Source organism: Trachypithecus francoisi, unplaced genomic scaffold (genome assembly GCF_009764315.1).
Source record: "Trachypithecus francoisi isolate TF-2019V2 unplaced genomic scaffold, Tfra_2.0 Lachesis_group8, whole genome shotgun sequence".
NCBI lineage: Eukaryota > Metazoa > Chordata > Mammalia > Primates > Cercopithecidae > Trachypithecus > Trachypithecus francoisi.
Genome location: NW_022681473.1, coordinates 11,785,514 through 11,801,483, shown reverse-complemented (window position 1 = coordinate 11,801,483; position 15,970 = coordinate 11,785,514). Strand labels below are relative to the sequence as shown.

Genomic DNA, 15,970 nt, shown 5'->3' with positions numbered 1-15,970 from the left:
TTGATGTATTCCGAGATTGCATGCCCTCTTCTTTTTGAGTTTAAATGTTTTTTATAATAGTAGGATAATAAAGGATAGGTGTTAAAAAAAAATATTTACTTAATAAAATTAACTCGAAGTTAATGCCTAAACATATTTGCAAATTTTGCTACTTTGTGAAATCCAAAAGTCCAGAGAACTACTATTTTAATGAATGCAACTTGAGATTTAATGTGATATAATGGATTTAATAAGATTCCATTAAATTCCATTCTGATGAGAAAGGTTTTAGATAATCCAGCTCTCCATATTCAGAAAAGTCAACCTACCAGCCCAATTTAATGCTTAGATCCACCATGGGGAAGCAGAAATCAGTCTGGATAATGAAGACCAGAGAGCCAGACTCTTAGACCTAAAGGAACTTCAGAGATCACCTCTCATTGTACAGCTGAGAAAATAGACTTGATGGTTTGTATTCCTGGTCCTGCCATTTACTTGTCATTGCCTTGAGCTAGCTACTTACCACAATCGCAAAGGGTCCCTTCAGTTCTGAAATTCTGAAACTTAACAAGTAACATATTAAGAAAAAGAGATGAGGCCGGGCACAGTAGCTCACGCCTGTGATCCCAGCACTTTGGGAGGCTGAGGCAGGCGGATCGCTTGAGGTCAGGAGTTCCAGACCAGCCTGGCCAACATGGTGAAACCTCGTCTCTACTAAAAACACAACAAGTACTTGGGCTACTAAAAATACAAAAAGTAGTCAGGCGCGGTGGCGCTTGCCTGTAATTCCAGCTACTTGGGAGGCTGAGGCAGGAGAATCGCTTGAACCCCGGAGGCGACAGTTGCAGTGAGGTGAGATTGCACCACTGCACTCCAGCCTGGGCGACAGAGTGAAACTGTCTGAAGGAAAAAAGAAAAAGAGAAAGAGATCGTTCCTCATGGGTAAAGGGTAAAATCCAGAGAAATTCAAGCTGACGTAGAAAACAACAAAATACTCATTTTTCTCTTATTGCCCCAAATGGCCACGATTTATAAGGCTTTATTGTAGCTTGGTATTGAGGGGAAACCAGACAGAGTCCTTATCCCACCCACCTGCCTCTTATTTTCCTAATAAAGGTGTCATGGTGTTTCAAGGCCTGTGGGTCAGTGGATCCAAATGTGGACAGTTACTGCCCCCTAGTGGACTCACAGTATGGTGCTCATTTATAAATTGAGATTAAAGCTTGATTTCCCTGTTGCAGAAAGAATTCATCTTTGGCGGTGGAGGGACCTTAAGAAGCCACTTTAATTTTTATGTTTTAACGTGTTTTAACGCCCTCATTCTGCAGATGGGGACACTGGTCCTGTAAGTCACATAGGTGCCCCAGGGGTTTTTGTTCCAAGTCCGGGGCCCACGCCACTGCACCACAGTTTCATTAGGCTGCACGAGCTCCAACTATTTCTGGAGTAGTGGGGGAACTACCGTGACCTGTCCTTCTGTGGCAGGGAAAGCAAGATACCACCTCATGGTTGGTTTGCCTCCCACTGCGACTTTCGCTGTGGAGGACACCTCTGACACAGCTACATGACCTCGTAAGGCACACAGGGAGAGTGCTGTGTGATCATGAAGGCAGATTTTCAGCAAAACATCAGAGGCAGGCCGGTGTGGTGGCTCTCGTCTATAATCCCAGCACTTTGGGAGGTGGAGGCTGGTGGATCGCCTTAAGTCAGGAGTTCGAGACTAGCCTGACCAACATGGTGAAATCCCATGTATTAAAAATACAACCATTAGCTGGGTATGGTGGCGGCGCCTGTAATCCCAGCTACTTGGGAGGCTGAGGCAGGAGAATCATTTGAACCCAGGAGGTGGAGGTTGCAGTGAGCCAAAGATCGCGCCATTGCACTCTAGCTTGGGTGACAAGTGAAACTCCATCCCCCCCAAAAAAAACCACACACACACACAACAACAACAACAACAAAACATCGGCTGCACCGAACAGATTCTCCCTCATGCCTCTCAGAAGGGATTGACCTGACCAACACCCTGATCTCAGACTTCTGACCTCCACAATCGTGGAATTACACATTTCTGTGGTCTGAGCTGCTCTGTTTGTGACACTGTTACAGCAGCCCTAGCAAGTGAATACAGATTTTGCAGAGATTTATCCCTCAAACACCTTTCAGTGGTTACTTTGATTTTGCTGAACCAAATTAAGTTGACTTCCCCAAAGCAGCCAACGACTGGAAAACTTCAAATTGTAAGGATATGGGAACTTCGAATCTCCAGTCCAGTGACTCATCCTGAGCAGGAATTCCTGATACAATGTCTTTGTCGGCCAGGGTAGAAAAGGGTGCTATGCCCTTACAAAGAAAGTATGACAAAGAAACAGAGAAAGTTGGACCACCCACAGCCAGTCAAACTATTCAATAACAGAAGTTAGGCTTAGAATGCAACGAAGCATTAACGTGCTCGACTACCTTCAATACTTGGAGCTACAGAGAGGTGCTCCTGATGAAGCTGGAAATGAGGAAAACAGAAAATAAAATTGTCACCTTGGAGCTCAACTCTGAGATCACTCATAAGGGGTCAGAGCAGAGACACGCAAGGTCACCTGAGCAAAGCAAAAGGAAAGTCAGAGAGGCAAATGTTGGCATTTCCGCTCCAAGCACTGTATAAGGGAGAATGAGTTTCAGTCACCAAACCTGAAGTATCTCCTGTTCCTAAGGACAGGTTCTCCTTTTAGGTGGAGACAGATGCAGGGAGTTATGGCTGGAGGACTTCATGTATTTCTGATTCCATTGGCAAGACTCTCTCTGATATAAATGGAATGCACCAAGCTGTCAGAGTTTGATGCCGTTAACCATTCCTCGAATTGGCCTTCTTCCTTCATGATCACATGGTTTTCTCCCTGTGTGCCTTACTAGGTCCCTGGCTGTGTCTGAGGCGTCCTCCATAGTTTGATGCCATTAGTCATTCCTCTAATTGGTAAATATTCCTCTAAACTATTAGCAACCCCATGGTAACTCCGTGAGTACTGACAACCTTCAGATTATCCATGGCTTCCATTGTGCCTTAGAGACAGAACACACTGGATTGCCCCCAGGTTAACTGGCTACTCATGACAGTAATTCTTCATACTAAACCCTCAATAAAAGCCTCTGGCCAGGTGCAGCGGTTCATGCCTAAAATCCCAGCACTTTGGTAGGTCGAGGCAGGAGGATTACTTGAGGCCAGTAGTTTCAGACCAGCCTGGGCAACATAATGAGACCACATCTCTACAAAAAAGTAAAAAATTTCCTGGGTGTGATAGCACATGCCTGTAGTTCCAGCTACTTGGGAGGCTGAGGCAGAGGACTGCTTGAGCTCCAGGTTGAGGCTGCAGTGAGCTATGATGATGCCACTGCACTCCAGCCTGGGTGCCAGATTGAGTCCCTGTCTCTGGGAAAAAAAAAAAAAAAGGCTGGTTATGATTTCCCTCATGTGTTCTGCTTATGAAAGAGACTGAACAATAATATGCACACAAATATTCTAGTCTGATGAAATTTTATTCTTCACTGCCAGTTGATAAAAGGCACTCTTTTATTAACCTTCCATCTGCACATTTTTTGGTTAGCGTAAATAAGCCTCTCAGCCATCATCATCATCATAGGGCAACAAGTAACAAGAGGGAGACCTTGAAACTTCAACACACAGGCCCTCAAATAAAACACAGCACGGGTGACTTCTGCTATCATCTATGATGGAGGAACCAGTACAGAATCAGCCTTCCCACCACAAACAACAGAAAAGCTAGACCAAAATTATGAGGCAACTCTTCTAGGCACTGGACCACAGGAAGAGAAAGAGTGTAATTCTGGAAAGAAGGAAAACATCTGGGGTTTGAGACCAGCTTGGCCAACGTGGTGAAACCCTGCCTCTATCAAATATACAAAAATTAGTCCGGTGTGGTGGCGGGCGCTTGTAATCCCAACTGGGAGGCTGAGGCAGGAGAATCCCTTGAACCCGGGAGGCGGAGGTTGCAGTGAGCTGAGATTGTGCCACTGCACTCCAGCCTGGGTGACAGAGGGAGAGTCCTTCTCAAAAAAAAAAAAAAAAAAAAGTCCTGTGGAGCTGAGGAAGCAAAAGATGCCAGACCCAGAGCAGACCATAGGCTACATTATTATAAGTATTATTATTATTATTTTTGAGATGGAGTTTTGCTCTGTCGCCAAGGCTGGAGTGCAGTGGCGCGATCTCCACTCACTGCAACCTCTGCCTCCCAGGTTCAAGTGATTCTCCTGCCTCAGCCTCCTAAGTAGCAGGGATTACAAGCACCCGCCACCATGCCCAGCTAATCTTTGTATTTTTAGTAGAGACAGCGTTTCACTATGTTGGCCAAGCTGGTCTTGAACTCCTGACCTCAGGTGATCTGCCCGCCTCAGCCTCCCAAAGTGTTGGGATTACAGGCGTGAGCCGCTGCACCTGGCCTATTACTATTTTATTATTATTATTATTATTTTGAGGCGGAGTCTCACACTGTCGCCCAGGCTGGAGTGCAGTGGTGTGATCTCTGCTCACTGCAACCTCTGCCTCCCAGCTTCAAGTGATTCTCCTGCCTCAGCCTCCCAAGTAACTGGGACTACAGGTGCGCGACACCACGCCTGGCTAATTTTTGTATTTTTAGTAGAGACGGGTTTTCGCTAAGTAGGCCAGGCTGGTCTCGAGCTCCTGATCTGAGGTGATCCGCCCACCTAGGCCTGCCAAAGTGCTGGGATTACAGGCGTGAGCCACTGTGCCCGGTGATAAGTATTATTTTAAAAGCAAACTAAACTATAATGCTTAGGGATGCTGCTTGGATGGTAAAGCAATAATATGATCACCATATTTTTAATTTAAGGAGGGCGGGTACGGGGAGGGCTCAGGAGGCCTCTGGGAGGCTATGGAAGCTTTATTACTTGACCTGGGGAGGTGGTTTTTCAGGAATGTTTTTGATAAAGTAATAAGCTGCTTAACTGTTTTGTGCACTTTTTAAAAGATGTGTTCTATATTTCGCAATACAAATGGATTTTTTTTTTTTTTTTAATAAAAAGAAAACTTCATTCGGGACAAGCTGGGGATGTCCAAGAGAAGCCAGGACCCACCCCCAGGCACATCACCATCTGCATGCAGCCTGACCCCCTCCTCAGGCCGGGTGAGCGGCCTCGCGGGTCACCAGACTCCCAGAGCGACGGCTGCAGGCCCCAGGGTCCACGAGGGTGGGTACAAATCCCTTGAGCACAAAGAGCCCGGGAAGGACACCGCCCAGCTCAGCACCCGCTCTTCCCTCACTCCAGGGGCAAACTCAGTGGCTTTGGATCGTCTGCGCCTGAGCGGACGACTCGGCTGCGCATGCGCCCTCCGCCCCACAGGCGCTGTAACAGTAGGTGGAGTTTAAAGGGAAGCTGGCTCCGGGACTGGGACTGCAGTCATGTGTCGCTTGGACTGCGTTGCAGGTTCCTAAAGGGGCAACTATGTTCAGTTCTACAATTTTTTTTTTTTTTTTCTGAGACGGAGTCCTTGCTTTGTCGCCAGGCCGAAATGCAGTGGTACGATCTCAGCTCACTGCAATCTCCGCCTCCCGGGTTCAAGCGATTCTCCTGCCTCAGCCTCCCAAGTAGCTGGGATCACAGGCATGTGCCACCACGCCTGGCTAATTTTGTATTTTTAGTAGAGACGGGGTTTCTCCACGTTGGTCAGGCTGGTCTTGAACTCCTGACCTCAGGTGATCTGCCCACCTTGGCCTCCCAAAGTGCTGGGATTACATGCGAGAGCCACCACGCCCGGCCCCCTCAGCACCCCCCCTTTTTTTTTTTGAGACGGAGTCTCGCTCTGTCACCCAGGCTGGAGTACAGTGGTGCGATCTCGGCTCACTGCAAGCTCCGCTTCCCAGGTTCCCGCCAGTCTCCTGCCTCAGCTTCCTGAGTAGCTGGGACTACAGGCGCCCGCCACCACACCCGGCTGATTTTTTGTATTTTTAGTAGAGATGGGGTTTCACCGTGTTAGCCAGGATGGTCTCGATCTCCTGACCTCGTGATCCGCCTGCCTCGGCCTCTCAAAGTGCTGGGATTACAGGCGTGAGCCACCGCGCGTGGCCCCCTCAGCCCCTTTTATAGTTGCTCCTCCTCTTGAGAAAGACAGACCTTAATCCACTTGGAAACTTGCTTAAATGTATTGCACAGGGTAGAAAACTCTCTGAGGTGACAATCAAATAAACAATTTGAGATATTCATGTCAGAATTAATAAAGAGAATGATTAACGATTGGGTAACATCCTTTTATGATTTAGCTGATTTCCAATTATTTACATTCTTCAAAGAATAACTCAGAAATGTTTAGTGAATTTGCTCACAAATTATTTACTCACATATGATGGAATGAGTTGGTAAATTGAGTAAAATAACAAAGGCAAAAACAGAATTGATAAAGAGAGGGACAAAGGGTAGAGGAAAAATGCTGCAGACGACCTGGGAACGGGGTAAACTATCTGCTGGTAGCTGATTGTGGATGTACAAATCTCTTCAAGATTTAACTGCCTTATCTTACAGGTAACAGAAACCTTGATTTACACAGTACAGCGACTTTGTTTAAAGCAGTTTCTCAACAGCAGCAATTCTGGTATCTGGGGCCGGGTAACTCCTTGCTGTGGGGACTATCCTATGCACTAGATGGTGTTTAGCAGCATCCCTGGCCTTTACCCACTAAATACCACTAGCCCTTTCTCCCAAACCCAGATGAATTCACACACTGCCAAATGTGGGGGGCGGGGGTGGGGCAAAACCTCCTCTGGATGAGAACCACCGCTCTCAAGAAACGTCCAGTACCAGAGTAGGTGACCAAGGATTCTGTCGCCCAAGAGATGACAGAAGGTTCTAGATAAACGCGCACTCTGTTGCCATTCACAAGGCGTTTTGTTTTCACTTCTCAAAAGCGGCAGATATATATATATATAATATATATATATTTTTTTGAGACGGAGTTTTTTGCTCTTTGTGGCCCAGGCTGCAGTGCAATGGCGCGATCTCGGCTCGCTGCAACCTCGCCTCGGCCTCCCAGGTTCAAGCGATTCTCCTGTCTCAGCCTTCCGAGTAGCTGGGATTACAGGCGCAAGCCGCCATGCCTGGCTAATTTTTTTGGATTGTAGTAGAGACAGGGTTTCGCTGTGTTGCCCAGGCTGGTCTCGATCTCCTGAGCTCAGGCAATCCACCCGCCTCGGCCTCCCAAAGTGCTAGGATTACAGGCGGGTGAGCCACCGTGCCTGGTCAGAGATTCTTTACAGGACATATTAGTCCTTGTCTTTTGCCCCCCCGCCCCCCGATATTGGAAAGATGAACTAAGTGAAACATGCCTTAGTAAAAACATTGTGCCAACTTGTAACCTTGATTTAGTAAAAAATCTCAATGTTTAGATCCTTTGTCCAATGGTAGTATTTATAAGATGTATTCAGCTTGCTCAGAAAATCAAAAGGGCATTACAACCACAAAAGCAAAGAAAAATAAGAAAACTTCCCATGTTTGGATCTTGTTCTAGTTGTAAAGATTAAATTGAAATGATTAGGCTTTTCGATTCGTGAGCCAAATACCGTAACCCCCTGGCCTTTGATGGGTTTGGATTTTTAACATTACTCGTGGTATTTCAGGAAGTGAGGTTACAGTTACATTCCTTATAGCTGCTAAGTGTATTAAGTTGAATATAAGGATGCATAATATTGTTTGAATTGAGCCCCACTACCAATTCTTTAATAAATGGCATGAATTCTTACACGTAAATGATTTGGTGGAACTATTCTATCATAATTTCTAAATTGTTTCAGTACAATGAAATTCCCTCTGGCATGCTGTTTGGTTTGTATTTTGAGGAACGTTTTTCTCACCGGAAGAGGAACCTATGACTTCTGTACCTAGATAATTTGTTACATTAAAAAGATGCTCTTTCAGCAATGTAAGTATATACATACATGTTTTTATGAGAAAAAAAAAAGCAGCAGAGATCAGTAGCCTGCCACCGTGCTTGGAGAAGAAAGGAAGCCGCTCGTGGCCTTCGCAGTGCTTGCCGGGACTCGTAGTTCCGGGTCTGCGGACTCCTCCCAGGCGGAGGTCTACTTCCTCTCTCCGCCGCGGCCAGAGCTCCCGGAAGCTGAGGGGGCTTAAAGTCTTTCGCTTCCTTTCCCCGCCTCTTAGTCCCGCAGATTGCTAGTCGACATAACCAATAGAAGGGCGGACTCGTACTTCCTGTTATTTGATTGGCTTAAAGTTTTGCAACGGCCCAGACAAACTTGCCGAGGATTGGCTGAGCCTTCAGTTTTGAAAATCATAGATTTCGCCCGCGCTGCGCCGCCTGGTTGCTCCTCCCGTGCGGTGAGCCCCGAAGGCCCGGAACCGAGTGGGTCTGGGCAAGCGGGGCGTCAGCTAGGGATACCACCGGACTTGGATCGGAGCAGCCTTCAGGGGACGTGGCGCAGTCGAGTGAGTGCGCGTGGGCGTGGGGATTGGGGGGTGGTTCGCGATTATTTCCCCGGTCCTCTGCTCGGTCCCTGCCAACCCCGGACCAGGGTCGTGACTCCCCAACCCAGCTCCTGGCTGCCTGGGTATATGAGGGTCACCTCTTCCAAGTGGCGAGGTCGCCTGCCTTGGTTCTCGGGCCCGAGATGCCCCCCACCCCTTCCACCTAGGCCCTCAGCTTCCTAGAGCATAGCCCCGTCCCCTCCGCTCCCGGCTGCCTAGCACCTTGTTTTGTACCTGCGAGGATTATTGTTGACTTGGACGCGCAGGAAACCCGAAACCAACCAACCCTGTGGTTTGACGGAATGATGCCAGATGGCATTTCTGTGCAGTTAAAACCCCTCTCTCAACGCCCCCGCTCCCAGCTGAGCAGCATTTTAAACTGACCATTTCCGGAGGCTGGGCCGCCCGTTGTCACTCCTCAATCTTGTTCGCTGTCCCCGGTTCAGTCTCGTTCAGCTAACATGGGTTGCTCGCGGGGTTGCCCAGAGCCAAGACTGGGCGCCTTCCTTTCAGAGGTTGATATTTAGAAGGCGGTATAGCCGGTGGTTAAGCGCACGGTTTAAAGGAGGTATAGCCAGTGGCTAAGGGCACGGTTCTATTTATGCCCCTGATTTACCGGCTGATTTGGACTTCTCTTTGCCTCAATTTCCTCCTCTTCTCATGCATATCCTCAAGGTTGTGGTGAGAATTAAATGAGATGATGTCTGACTCGGGCATGGAGTAGAACTCAGTAAATGGGAGCAGCTGCTATGAGCTTTCTGCACAGAGGTGTGGTAGGCACCCAACTTACAGCACCCTGAAAAGAACAGGAGTCATAGAGGAGGGCAATGGGGCCTTCAGTCTGGTGTATGGTGTGAAAGAAGTGTTGGAGAGGAAGAGTGGAGAGTGCCTCCCTCAGTAGAGTGTTGGGTGCTCTTTATCTGCGTGCAGTTGCTTACATGGGCTGAAGAAGAGATTTTTGCTGCTCTTCCAGGAGCCTGATTCTTGGTACACTGCCTCCTTCTTTTTCAGGGTCACCTCTGTTTTAACTTATGGTAACGCTTTTTAAATGGCTGCGCTAAGATCTAAGCAAACTTCCCCATGAAAGAAGTCCAATTGCTTTCATGGACTTTGTGAAAGAAGCTCTCATCCACGTTGCCCATTTGAACAAATACTTTTTGAAAAGTTAGCCAGTTGTTGCTTTTCTCCGCAAATCTTTTTCTTCCTTAAACAGTTTTCTCTTTTCTGGCCTGAGGTCCTGCACTTTGCCAGGGTTGTGGTCTGGGTGCAGAAGGGTTAGGGGAAGGTGAGGGATGGCAGTGAAAAGGCCTTGCCTGTGATTGGCTGGCTGCAGAGCCGAGGTTTCAGCCCAGAGCCTGTAGGATCCTGCCCGTTTGGCCCTGCCCTGATTATTGCTGCCCTTGGCATCTAGGAGCAGGGGCTTTGAACATGTGTGTTGGTCAGTTCTAACCTGTGCAGATTAAGTTTATTTGGTGCCCTTTGTGTGGTGGGATGAGCACCTGTAGGATGTTTATTTCTAGGTGTAGAGTTGATGGGTGGATTAATTCATTCAACAAGTATTCCTTGTTGCCAGGCACTGCTGTGCTCTGGGCACTCAACAATGAGCAAGTCAGACAGGGGCTTGCCCTCAGAGAGCAATTGTTTAGTGGGCAGGGACAGGCAGTAAGCAACAGGTAAACAAGCACGCAAGTGCTCTGCAGAGAATTACAGTCAATGGATGGGATCATGGCTGGGGCTACTTTAGATTGGTGGTCAGGTTTCCTGAGGATCTGAGATCCAAGCCATGAGGAGTGAGCCATACAAAATGGGAGACTGTGTTCCAGACACAGGCCAGAGCTTGTTGAGGAACAAAGGCTAGTGTGTCCCTGAATCAAGCCAAAGGAGGTCCCATGAGACTGAAACCTGACCTGGTGCTATGCCCTGTGAGGGATCAAGGGGTCAGCAATTTGTCCCTTCCTTCCAAGACCTTCCATTGTAGATGGGAGGCTAAGCTGTGCATGGTTCTTGTTTGTTTGTTTGTTTGTTTGAGACGGAGTCTCGCCCTGTCGCCCAGGCTGGAGTGCAATGGCACGATCTCAGCTCACTGCAGCCTCTGCCTCCCAGGTTCAAGTGATTCCCCTGCCTCAGCCTCCTGAGTAGCTGGGATTACAGGCATGTGCCACCACACCCAGCTAATTTTTGTATTTTTAGTAGAGATGGGGTTTCACCATATTGGCCAGGCTGGTCTCGAACTCCTGACCTTGTGATCCGCCCACCTCGGCCTCCCAAAGTGCTGGCATGAGCCACCGTGCCCGGCCGGTTCTTGGTTTGGAAGTGGTAAATCAGGATGGTGGGTCACTGCCCTGACTTGAGGCACGCAGCCTGTGGTTATGGCTTATGACCACCACCCATTCGTTTGTTCTTTCACTCATTCTCCTGTTGGGATAGTCATTGAGCGCCTGTTGTGATGTAGTAGAATACGTTTGTCTCTTGGAATCCTCAGGGAATTGGTTCCAGGACCTCCTTTGGATACCAAAATCTACAGTTGCTCAAGTCCCTGATATAAAATGGCATTGTATTTGCATATAACCTACACACATCCTCCTGTATACTTTATATCTCTACATTACTTATAACACCTAATACGATGTAAAAGCTATGCAAATAGTTGTTATACTGTATTATTAGGGGATAATGACAAGGGAAAAGTCTATACATGTTCAGTAGAGATGCAGCTTTTTTTTCAAATCCTTTCCACTGGTGGTTGGTTGCATCCATGGGTATGGAACTCACAGGTATGGAGGGCTGACTGTACTTCTTCCTCGCTTGAGGTTTTTGTAATGGTTATCAAGTTTATTTTTGAGGCAGAGTCTCACTGCGATGCCCAGGCTGGAGTGGCCGTGGCGCAATCTTGGCTCACTGCAACCTCTGCTTCCCGGGTTCAAGTGATTCTCCTGCCTTAGCCTCCTGAGTAGCTGGGATTACAGGCGCGCACCACCATGCCTGGCTAATTTTTTTGTATTTTGAGTAGAGACAGGGTTTCACTGTGTTGGCCAGGCTGGTCTTGAACTCCTGACCTCAAGTGATCCACCTGCCTCAGCCTCCCAAAGTGCTGGGATTACAGGTGTGATCCACCGTGCGAGGCTGGTTATCAAGTTTTAAGGAGGATACCTGAGCTGCTAGTTTTATAAGAAAGTGAGAAGAAACTGTTTTTGTGTTTTCCCTTGCTGAATGCCTATAGGCAAGTTTTCTTAAAAACAAGATATTGCTTACCGTTCCCTTCATGTTCTGTTTATGCTCCATTTGGAGGGCATTTCAGCTCAAGGGAGAGAGGTATGGGAGGCCCTTTGAGGGCATATCTCAGGATCACTACTTTCTCACTCATTCCTTTGGAACACAGAATCCCTTCTGCTCACTGGCCTCTTAAAGAGGCAGTTGGGTTGGATGTTCTTTGGCCTGATGTCTGGAGTCAGCTTGCATGTAGCACAGGGTGGCTGTGTCTTAGCCCTTACTTAACCATGAGTAGTAAGATGAGGGCCTACTGGAGAGCGAGAGCAGGACTGTGTTTGGGCAGGGAGTGAGGGGCCCTGGGGTGGCCAGGAAGGCAGATGGCAGTGCCCTGTCATCTTCAGCCCAGAAAAGGCCATTTGTAAGGAGGACCATCAATGTCAGAATTGGCTAGGAACTGGGGATAGTCATGCTGTGGAGGGTGGGGACAAGGAGGTATTTGAAGAATGTGAGTAGAAGGGCCCCTCTTTGCAGAAACGAGGCTAGGGCATTAGTGTTTGGAATTCTGCAGCTCTGGGGAATGGCTGTGAGCAGAGAGGGGCCCTGGTTCGGGCACTGGGTGTTTGTGGTGGTTGTGGGTGGGATGGGTATGGCAGCTTGGAGAAAGCCCCAGACCCCTACCCTGAACCTCTAACTTGTGCCTCTTGTCCCTGTCTTCACCAGACAGAGCCACCATGGGGACGACAGCCCCAGGGCCCATTCACCTGCTGGAGCTATGTGACCAGAAGCTCATGGAGTTTCTCTGCAACATGGATAATAAGGACTTGGTGTGGCTTGAGGAGATCCAGGAGGAGGCCAAGCGCATGTTCACCAGGTGAAGGCAGGGCACAGTGAGGGGATGGGAACACCAGCGCCTGTCTGGGCTGCTTTGGTTTTGGGGACACAACAGCTCCTCGTCCCCACCTGCCTGGCAAAACCGACAACCTGTCAGGGCTCCCTGCTGTATACTCCGTGTGCAGTGTGCTAGGGCCCGACCTAGTATCATGGGAAGGGGCAGCAGGAAAGATCGAGTCCCTTGCCTGTTCGCCATCATTGCTGACTGGGCCTCTCAGGGTGTGGGGCAATGGACGTGCGCCTGGGGGCTTGCTTCCCTGCCGTGTCTCCAGGAGGAAGCCCTGTGTGCCCACATGACCTTGGAGAGCTTGCTTGGTGCTGGTCACCCCAGCTTGACCTGTCGCGGCCAGGAAATGGGCAGGGGCCAGGCTGGGTGGGAGAGGGGACCAGCAGTTCCCAGGCAGCCTCGAGTGACACCCTCCTGTGCTAAACAGAGAATTCAGCAAAGAGCCAGAACTGATGCCCAAAACACCTTCTCAGAAGAACCGACGGAAGAAGAGACGGATTTCTTATGTTCAGGATGAAAACAGAGACCCCATCAGGAAAAGGTAGGAAGGGTTGGGGGAGGGTGAGCTGAGCAGTGGGCTCTGCGGAGGCTTGGTGCCATCTGGGAGAGTTCGATTCTGAAGATGTTGATTTGGAAGTAGCAGCCTGTAGGAGGGGTAGTGGGTACCACCGCGGGTACTGCATGGGCCATGCTGAGAGGGGTTGGGATGCCATGGGGAACTATAGCTTGACCCAAGACCTTGGAGTCCAGATCTGTGGCTGTGTGTTGGGGGTGGGGGGATTTGATCTGGGCCCTGGAGGATGGCAACTATTTCCATAGGTGGGATGAAAAAGAGAAGCCGTCCTTCTGTTAGGTGAGTGTGACCAGAGGTGTGCACCACGTGGCTTGTCCCAGCCCTCATATTGTCATGCTTATTTTAGTCCCCCTCAAGAATGACTGGGGCTGCAGAGTGCTAGGGAAAGAGGCTGGGTCTTGGGGTTAGACCTGAGTGTGAACCGCAGCTCTGCCCCTTAGCAGAGCAGTATGGCTTTGAATTGAATTTCTGCCTCTCTGAGCCTCTGTTCCTCATCCCTAAAATGGGGATAGTGGTCCCTACCTCTCAGGGGCATGCTCTGGATTAAGGGAGAGCATGTGTAAGGCTTTCAGCGGGGACTCGGTGCGGTATGACTTCAGCCAGCCAGCGGTTTGGATGAATATAATCTTCCTAGCCAGTTCTGTGAGGACTGTGGCAAGATCCCCAATTTACAGTTAGGAAGACTGAGGCTCAGACAAGAATGGCCTGGGGCCTCCTGGCTAGAGGTGGCAGAATCTGGGCTGGAACCCAGATCTTTTGCCTTCACATTCTCTCATCATACTCCATCCAAGCTGGTGGCTCTTAGGGAGACTGGGTGCTACCCTGTCCTGCCGCCTATCTCAGCCTCTGCCCTGCTGCCCCTGCCAGGTTATCCCGCAGAAAGTCTCGGAGCAGCCAGCTGAGCTCCCGACGCCTCCGCAGCAAGGACAGTGTAGAGAAGCTGGCCACAATGGTGGGGGAGAACGGCTCCGTCCTGCGGCGTGTGACCCGTGCGGCGGCTGCGGCTGCTGCAGCCACCATGGCATTGGCTGCACCTTCTTCGCCCACCCCTGAGTCTCCCACGATGTTGACCGAGAAGCCCAAGGATAACCGCACCCAGTGCCAGCTGGTGCCTGTGGTGGAGATTGGCATCAGTGAGCGCCACAATGCTGAGCAGCATGTCACCCAGCTCGTGTCCGTCCAGCCTCTGCCCCGTACTCTGTCCCCGACTCCAGCTTCAGCCACAACTCCAGCCTCCCGGGGCATCCTGACATCAGATGAGGAATCAACACCTAAGAAGTCAAAGGCCAGGGTGCAGGAGTCCGTCACAGTGAGCTCCCTGATGGCTACACCCCAGGACCCCAAGGGTCGAGGGGTCGGGACAGGGCGGTCTGTGTCTAAGCTCAGGATTGCGCGGGTCTCCCCTGGCCCACGGGACTCGCCAGGCTCTCCAGATTCTCCGTGGCGGGAGCGGGTGCTGGCTCCCATCCTGCCGGATAACTTCTCCATGCCCACGGGCTCTCCTGCGGACTCTCAGTCGGTGCGGCACAACCTGATCGCCCCGTCCTCCCTGAGTCCCCAAGTCTTAGCCCAGAAGTACTCTCTGGTGGCCAAACAGGAAAGTGTTGTCCGCAGGGCGAGCAGAAGGCTTGCCAAGAAGACTGCCGAAGGACCCGCTGCCTCTGGCCGCATCATCTGTGAGTCTGGGGGCTTGGCAGTGGCGGGTGGTCCTTGGTGCCAGGCTCAGATGGAGGGTTTCTGAGGGATCATCTAGCAAGGAGCTGTCCAGAGAGCTTTCTGCTGTGAGGTAGATGTTCCACATCTGTGCTGTCCTGCGTGGTGGCCGCTAGCTGGCCCCATCTGGCGATTGTGTCCTCAAAGTGTGGCTAGTCTGATTGAGGAACTGAGTTTTAAATTGTATTGCATTCTACTTCTTTTAGATTTAAATAGTTACATGTAGCTAGTGGCTTCCACATTGGATAGTGCAGATCTGACCCAACCTACTTGCTTTACAAGCGGGGAAATTGAGCTTCAGGGAGGTTGGCCACCACGTGGCCGTGGTTACTGGCCATGTTGAGGCTGGAGCCTGGGCCTCTTACCCAGGGCCAGCTCGTTCCTCCCAACCCCATGCTGCAGAGGCTGCTTAAATTCACAGGGTTTGTGCGCCGCCCATTAGCGACACTGCGTTTGATCTGGAGGAGGGAATTACGGCCGCAGGTTCCTTCTGGCAGGTCAGATGACTGGGCATCTGATGGGAGCCAGGAGGGAGAACCAAGCTGACTCTGGAACTGGCCAGCGTGGGTCTGTGTGCCAATTCAGCCATTCACCCACCTCGCAGCCGGGGGCCTCCACTCCTCGCCTGTCAACTGGGGTTCATCACGTCACTTCAAAGGGTCGTTGTGAGGTTTTCTTTGGTCACCCCACACGGGGAGTTAGAAGGGTGCCTGGCATATGGGAAGGACTGGGTCACGGTAGCTGCTCTCTCAGATCTCAGCTTAGGGGGCCGTTGCCCACTGGAGCAGGTGTCTGGAGGGGCGGCTGGCTGCATGAGGAGGAGCTGAAGTCTGAGCTAGGAGGGTTCGGAAGGATGGCTGCGCTTTTGCTAAGTGGAAAAAAAATGCGGGGATATGTATTCTTGGCAGAGGGAACAGCTTGTACAAAGACCCTGATGCCTAAAGCAACAAGTGATGGGGGTCTGGGGCTCATGTCTCACACAAGAGCTTGAACTTGACCCCACTGAAGCAAAAGAAGTGGCCTGATGATGGTGAATGGAGGGAAACAGGGAGACCAGATAGGAGGCTGTTGTAAAGATGCAGCCAGAGGATTGGTAG

General features: G+C 50.1%; 1 protein-coding gene across 4 annotated transcripts in view; it reads left to right on the top strand.

Moving 5' to 3' along the window:
* Positions 1-8,231: 8,231 nt before the first annotated feature.
* INCENP (inner centromere protein) overlaps positions 8,232-15,970 on the top strand; it is a 30,756-nt gene continuing 23,017 nt past the window's right edge. For all 4 annotated transcript variants that reach the window (XM_033204840.1, XM_033204839.1, XM_033204838.1 and 1 more), the window contains exons 1-4: positions 8,232-8,439; positions 12,409-12,559; positions 13,014-13,127; positions 14,028-14,836. In XM_033204840.1, the coding sequence (XP_033060731.1) occupies positions 12,420-12,559; positions 13,014-13,127; positions 14,028-14,836 (1,063 nt within the window). In that variant the 5' untranslated portion in view covers positions 8,232-8,439; positions 12,409-12,419. The remainder of the gene's footprint in view (positions 8,440-12,408; positions 12,560-13,013; positions 13,128-14,027; positions 14,837-15,970) is intronic.